Source organism: Myotis lucifugus, unplaced genomic scaffold (assembly GCF_000147115.1).
Source record: "Myotis lucifugus unplaced genomic scaffold, Myoluc2.0 scaffold_5560, whole genome shotgun sequence".
Taxonomy (NCBI): domain Eukaryota; kingdom Metazoa; phylum Chordata; class Mammalia; order Chiroptera; family Vespertilionidae; genus Myotis; species Myotis lucifugus.
The window spans coordinates 2,267-9,712 of NW_005876608.1; the positions used below are offsets into that span (position 1 = coordinate 2,267).

At 45.2% G+C, this 7,446-nt stretch overlaps 1 protein-coding gene across 1 annotated transcript; it reads right to left on the minus strand.

Moving 5' to 3' along the window:
• Positions 1–414: 414 nt before the first annotated feature.
• LOC102435119 (NACHT, LRR and PYD domains-containing protein 1-like) lies at positions 415–4,376 on the minus strand (the record flags this gene model as incomplete). The annotated part of the gene is made up of 3 exons (XM_006109074.1): positions 4,352–4,376; positions 2,632–4,261; positions 415–585 (listed from the first exon to the last, which is right to left on the minus strand). Coding segments are annotated over exons 1-3 (1,826 nt in total), but the record flags the coding sequence as incomplete, so codon positions are not given.
• Between the last annotated feature and the right edge of the window lie 3,070 nt (positions 4,377–7,446).

Here is a 7,446-nt window from a genome sequence, read left to right on the forward strand (position 1 = left end):
CTACTCCTATGGCTCCTTTGCTCTCCATCCTCCAGCCTCACTTGTCTGCTTTCAATCCCATGACAGCCCATCCTCCCTCCTGCCATAGGGCCTTTGACCTTTCATCCCACCTGCTTCACCTAGGTAAACCCTCTGTATTCTTCACATGTCCTTCAATATTCACTTTATTCAGGTCGTTTTCCACTGCAGGCCCTTATCTGGGCCTGTAATGACACATTTGTTTGTGTGGTTAATGTCAGTCACTTGGAAACTCTGTGAAAACAGAATCCTATTTGTGTTTGCTTACTGCAGTAGCCATGGTCAGAGAGGGGCTCAATGAATATTTGTTGACTACAAACACCACACACCCATCCAACTTCTACCTTGGGTCTCCTGTCCATCCCTGTTTCAGATCAGAACCCAGGCCAGACTCACCTCAAAGTCTCCAGGCGGCAGTGAGGGCTTTCCAGGGCGTCACAAAGACTCTGTACTGCAGAGCAGCTCAGAGAGTTCCCACTCAGGTTCAGCTCCCGCAGGCTTCCAGGGACTTTGAAAATAGAGAAGAACATCTGCCACCAGGAATCTGTAAACGGGCCCCAGCTGTACCTGAAGGAGAGAGAGGGACAGGGAGATGTGACTGGTGTGTATGTGGTCTTATGTGCACACTGTGCTCAACACCATGGGATTTGGCCCCTCTGAGTGCCAGGCTGCCATGGGCAGGGCTATTTCCATTGGTGATCAGTCTCTGGAACTGCCCCTCTGTTCCCACCACCCTGGGCTAATGGCACAGCCCTTGCCATTCTACACTGCTGTACTCCTTTGGTGGGCCTGTTTCTGCTAGAGTGTGGGAAATTCTTGTGGGAAAGGGCATATATGTTCATCTTTTTTTATCTGCAGTGCCCAGCACAGAGCCTGGGATGCAGACAGTCTTCCTCTCATCAATGCAGACATGCCTTTCTTCCTTTGGCACAGATACTGTTAAGTCCCAATTTCCAGAAAGGAAAGGAAGAGGTAAGAGGAGGCAACAGAAATTGGGAGAGGTGGCTTAAGATGATTTTGTGATGGGATTGCTGATTATGACTATATATGCTGCTGTCCAGGTTGGCTTGTGTGGGACCCTATCCCCTTCCCAGGATAGCAAGAGCACAGAGAGGGTCTCCAGGAGAGAGATGTCATAGGGGAATGTCTCATGAGAGAACATTTGTAGGATGTGGGGAGAGGATGATGGGCTTTTTTCTGGGAGTTTTAGGGTAAACTGCCTTGTATCATTTCCACCAATTTAAATTCTACATTCCGCACACTATCGAAGTGACTTTATCCACTCCCATGGCTCAGTGACTCAAATCCTATTTCAAGTTGCAAACTGCCATCTGTATTTTCTTGCCAGAAAAGAGCACCCAGTATGTCCCCCATCCATTCATCTTTCCCTTCATGTCTGCAGAGCTGTTCCGAGGTGAGAAGAGGCTCTGGAGCCATCCTTTCACGTGGCAGTGCCACTTGTCAGTGCCTCAGTCAGTCCCCCTGCTGCAGGGAGGGGAGAAGAGGAGCTGCCTCGGAGGGTTTTGTGAGGAGGTAGAAGTGTTACCGAGAATCCCTAAAACCTTAGTGCAGTTTTAGCTTTAACAGCTCTAAGACACACCATGCTGCAAAGGTACCGAAACCCGTATCATTTGAAAGTTTATGTGTTTTGTAAACATTTATGTAGTTTCGGGAAATTTGAATAATACATTTTTAAACACTTTGTTTTGTTGAAACATTAGTCAACTTTAAATTTTAATCAGAGAGGCTAAAAGAAAAGCTTAAAAATTTATTAACAAGACGCACAGTGCTTAATTACAAACCAACTACCTAGAGCTGCTCATCCTTACTCTCTCGTATTGGTCCTCCTCTCCCTCCCACAGCCTGGGGCCAGTTGTCATCATTTCTTCACAGACTTGTTGTTTACAGTATCCTCTTCGCTATTCTCCCTGCCTTGCCTGGCTGACTCAATGCCTTTACAATCTCCCTGCCCACAGCAGCTGCAGCCTCTGACTTTCCCATGGGAGTCTCTCCAGACTCTATGTGTCACCATCTATTGCAAACTCTCTTACTTTGTCTTGGTGCCTCTGATTCCTCTTGCTCTCCTCTGGCCTCCACCTCTCTGCCTGCTCAGGACACTTCTGAAGGCCACCACCACTTGCAACACCTGCACCTTGGTCCTTTAAGGACCAGCTTACCTTTATAACCACAACAACTAGAAATAAATTAAGTATCTGAGAATAGAGGACTGGTCGGATATTTGTGGCAGCTTCCCTATGGGAAACGGTATGGTCGTTCAGAATGGTGTATCAGGCTACTTCATAACACAGAAGGAAGTCTTGATATAAAAATAAAGAAAGAAAGCTGACTGTAAAATAAAAGGTGCAGTATGACTCAGTTTTGCTTTAGAAATGTGCATAAAAATAAGACTAGAGGATATATACCTCACTTTATAATGAAGGTCCCTTCCCCTCTGAAATCAATAAAAAATATATTTTAAAAAATTATTGAGAAAAAAAGTTACTGGTGATCTCAGTCCTAAAGCCGCTGGGGCCAGGCTTAGTGGGAGTGCCCCAGGGCCCAGGGCGGTGGTACCAACAGAGGAGCTGGAGAGAGGGGAGGGGGAACACTCACAGAACTACACCTGAAGGCCTTTGAGCTGGTTTTTTCTTTCCACCGTCATTCAGTTGAAGCGTATCCATGAGATGGCAGAATTTAAAGCAGAATGTGGACACCAGGAGCTCCATATGAGTTTGGACATATATCCTCATTCCATAGAAATTGGACATCGTTTCTGTCAGAAACCTTTTGTCCTGATACTCATAAAAACAGTGGAGCAAGTGCCAACAATATGGCTCTAGGTTAGGATGCTTGTAGTTAACTTCCTCCTGGGCCAACTGCAGCAGATAGGAATGCGTCTCCTGTGACAGGCTGCATTTGAAGATGCTCTCCATCTCTCGCATCCCCTGATCACTCAAAAGACCAAACAGGAAACATATGGTTGGTTCCCCAAACAGGTCATACCTGTCATATACATCGGTCAAGTCTGTTATAATTGTGATGTTATTAAAGCAACCACTTTTCAACACTCTATCGCCTAAAGCATAGGACATTGCTGCAAAGAATTCCTGGAAGCACAGGTGAATGAAGCTGTAGTTCTGAGGGGTGGGGTGCTCTTGAAGAACACCCATGTTTAAGAGAGTGGAGATGTTGGCCCCATAAAACCCATGTTTCTTGAAGTCCTCGGGGCTGAACAGAGTCTTTCCTTGACAGGTGCCTTCAGCAGCCAGAGAGCAGAAGCCCCTCAACTTAGTCCCGAGGGACTGAGCCTGGAGAACATGGAAAAAGTAGTGCAGACAGAGGGCTGTGGTCGTCTGGGAGGTAAGTGAGAGTGGTTGCTCCTGCTCCATCTGCTGCTTCAGGCAAGTGCAGACCAGCCAGGACACCAAGGGCATGAGACACATGGTGAAGAGAGCCGGGTTGGATTCAACCAAGGTAAAGGCTCTAATCGCTTGGCTCTCATCTGTGAAATATTTGTAGAAATACTCCTTCCTGGCTGACTCGGAGAATCCCAGGATCTCCACCCAGTGAGGATGCTTTAAAGAAGGAATGAGTTTTCCCAGAGCTGTGATCCGAGCTGTGATCAGCAGGGAAGCCGTGGGAAGTAAGGTTTTCTTCAGCAAACTGCCCAGCAGTGTGTGCACCTGCTGCTGCTGGCTCCAGTGTGGACAGAGCTCAGAACTCTGCTCCTTCAAGTCCCATTTTGGTTCATCTAAATTATCAAGAATGAAGAGCAGCTGCTCTGGCTGAGACAGGATCTGCCCAATAGGAGCATCAGGAGCAGCCCAGTCTTTTGTGATGAGCTCAGCGAGACTCATGGTCTCTGACTGGGCCAGCTCTCTGCAGTTGAAGTAGAAGACATGCTTGAAGCGGTCCTTGAACAGCCAGCCTTCCTCCCAGGCTCTCCTCACCTGCCTGGCCAGGGTTGACTTCCCAATTCCAGCAACTCCATGCACCACGACAGTGGGAGGCTCCTCCTGGGTACTCAGGCCTGGGCCAAATAAGTCTCCGATCTCCATCAACTGTCCTTGTTCATCTACCACCTCATGATACCTTTTTCTCCAGTGGAGGAAGTCATAGCCTCTGGGTTGAGATCTGTGTAGAAGTAGCAGTTGTGTGAATTTTTGGTGCAAATACTCATTTCTCCATGACTGTGTAGGGCAGGAACTCTCTCTCCTTTGGTTGTGGTATTTTTCTTTGATTCCTAGAGAAAGGAGAGAAAGATGGGACATTTGTTCAATTGTTTCTCCACTTATTCCACAATTGTTTTCTGAACCCACTTGAAGCTACACACTTTGCTGGCTGCTGATATGGTACATTCTTGCCAGGCCAGTGAAGAAAACAGGGTCTTGAGGTGAAGATCCCAGCTTAAGTATTTTTTTTAAATTATTGATTTGCTTTATAAAAATAGGATTGTATATGTATACATAATTTTATTTTTTTAATTTTGTTTTATTGCTTAAAGTATTACAAAGAGTATTACATATGTCTCCTTTTTTTCCCCTGCCCTTGACATTCCCCTGGCCTCCCCTACCCCCCAGTGTCTTATGTCCATTGGTTATGCTTATATGCATGCATACAAGTCCTTCGGTTGATCTCCACCTTAAGTTTTGACTTGACCAAATCATTCTCATAGGGTGATGTTTCTTCATTCTGCAAATATCTAATCTAGGGCTTATACTGTGAGGCACTTATCTAGAGGCTGGGAATAAAGAGTGAACAAACAGACACAACTGTCTGCTCTCATTAATTCCATGACCTGAGCTATCAGCCCCACTGAGCATCAGTTTTTTCATTCATAAGTCATAAGTAGTTATGATGGAGTGAAGGATATAATGGATGGTGAAGCGGATAGGATTGGTTCCTGAGAGTACCTCCTCTGCACCCACCCATTTAACCACATGGCAAGGATATTCTTCTACTCGCACCTGTGGTTTTCTGTCTGAGGACTCTCTCTTAGGCATTGGGTGTGACGGGCCAGAAGCCCTGGGGAACTAAAGCTCCAGAGGGAGCTCTCAAACAGTGATAGATGGCAGTACCCTGACCCCAGGAAAGATAACACTATCTCCTGAAGATCCCTAGTTCATTGAACCTCAGTTGCCCCACAATGCAGGTTTCATTGGTTTCCCTACTTCCCTTCCCACTTCTCTCTCCTAATGGTGCTTCCAGGGAACCAGTTCTTGAATAAGCCACCTGCTCTCCAATGTCAGCTTCTGGGGGAAACCACCTGGACAGAGGAGAAAGTGGTTTATGAACTGTGAGGAGCTGAGCACATGTCAGGGACTGTGCCCCTGGGAGGAACCTCTAGGTCATATCTTTGAAATATTCCAAGTTGAATTACTGCTACATCCTTTTCCTTTCTTCCCTTCAGAATATTTTGACTGACTTTCATCTCTCTTCATAGATGAATGTTTGAGATGATGCAAGTGACCCATCTGGAGTCCTGAAGCCCAGTTCATCTTGGGAAACCTGCTGGACCTCCAGAGTATTTGGGCCAATTTTCACCTGTAGCTTGGTGAGAATAGGGTATTAGGGGCCCACTCCCTCTTCTGCAATCATGATCTGAAGATCCACTTTTATTGTCTCTCATGAGAACATTTCTGGCAAAGTGCAGATCTTCTAATGCATCAATATGGCCACTCTGCATCATGGTTATGGCCCACCCCACTCTGAATCCTATGTCTGCCTGAGGTGCCAAGAGAGGACTTAGGTCTTTTGGTGCCATGTTCTCCAAAATATCCTGGTTTTAATGGATCTACTGGCATTCCACATATCTAAATTCTCTTGATTTAGTAAAACTTTCAAAATTCTACCCTTACCACCAATACTTCTATCAAGATACATTTTAGCATTATGCTTTTGACCAGGGGTTGGCAAATTCTGGCCAAATCTAAGTGTCCACCTGTTGTACAACCCGTGACCTAAGAATGGTTGTTACATTTTTAAATGGTTGAAAAAGTCAAAGAAGAATTATATTTAATGACATGAAAATTATATAAAATGCAAGACATGTGAAGAGATGTACATCCAGGTACATGAAACTCATAGGTCCTGGTACAGATTCAACTTTAAAAGACTTCATTTATCACATTATAATGAAATTGTCAAAAATGAAAGACAAAGAGAATATTAAAGGAGCAAGAGAATGACTGATCTCAGACAAGGTGACTCCCACAAAGCTATGAACAAATTTCAGCAGAAACATCACCGTTCAGAGAGAGTAGATGATATATTCAAAGTGCTGAGAGAAAAAACAGCTGTCAGCTAAGAATGAGCAAAGGTTCAGAGATGAAAGAGCTATAAAGGTATTCCTAGATAAACATAAGTGGAGGGAGTTCATTACCACTAGAACGGACTCACAAGAAATGCAGAAAGAAATTCTCCAAGCTGAAATAAAGGATGTTAATTGGTAACATGGAAATATATGAACGTATATATCTCACTGGTAAGGGTAAATATATAGTCAAATTCAGAACATGCTATACAGTAGTGATGATGTATAAATAATTCTAGTAGAGTGATGAAAAGACAAAAGTATTGGCTAATGCTGTGGGAGTGGGTGGGCGTGGGGTTGTCAGATTGTAGGAAATCCTGGGAGCTGGTGCAGAGGGGCATGGAGGCACTGGTGCAGGATAGTATGATGACCTTGGAACGTCTTTGGGGTATGCAGGGGGTCATTGACTGATGATCAGGCATTTGATTTTAACTTTTAGCTTTGTAACAGCTTAAGGGACCAGGTGAGAACATGTGTGGAGTTGGCCCCTGTCACTGCAAATAGTTCAGAGTTTGTATGCTCCTTTTTACAAGTGATTTCCCAGATCACAGTTCTCTGCTGAGATTTGAGAATTTGGGGAACACCTGCAGCTTTGTAACTTCAGAGGTGTAATCAGTTAAAAAATTCACCTTTTGTGGAGTTGTGTTTTGTCAGTCATCTCTGTTAACTGAGCCCCAAGAAGGACTCCATGAAAGATGACAAAAGAAGTCACTGTTATAGCCAAGTCTGTGTGTGTGTGTGTGTGTCGGGGGGGAGGGGATAAAGTGCCCAAAAGGATCAGAAACTTAATTAACATCAAAATGAATCAGCACATGTGGCTGCTGAATGACTCCAAGACTTGGTGGCGGGTGAGGAGGTGGCCAACAGGACAGGCCATGGTGCTGTCCATCTACATGGAGAGGAAGGGTGGCCTGAAGAAGGGCTCCCTCATGAAGAATCTGAAGAATACACTGGGCCTTGGCAATACCAAGAAGAAGAAAAGCCTATGGGACTCGTCCCTGATACCCAGCACCGATGCTGAGTACCCTGCCAAGGGGGGAGTTGCCAACTGTATCTATGACCTCAACATCCTGGACTTTGTCAAGTTTGCCTACATGACTGAGAGGTTAGGTGAC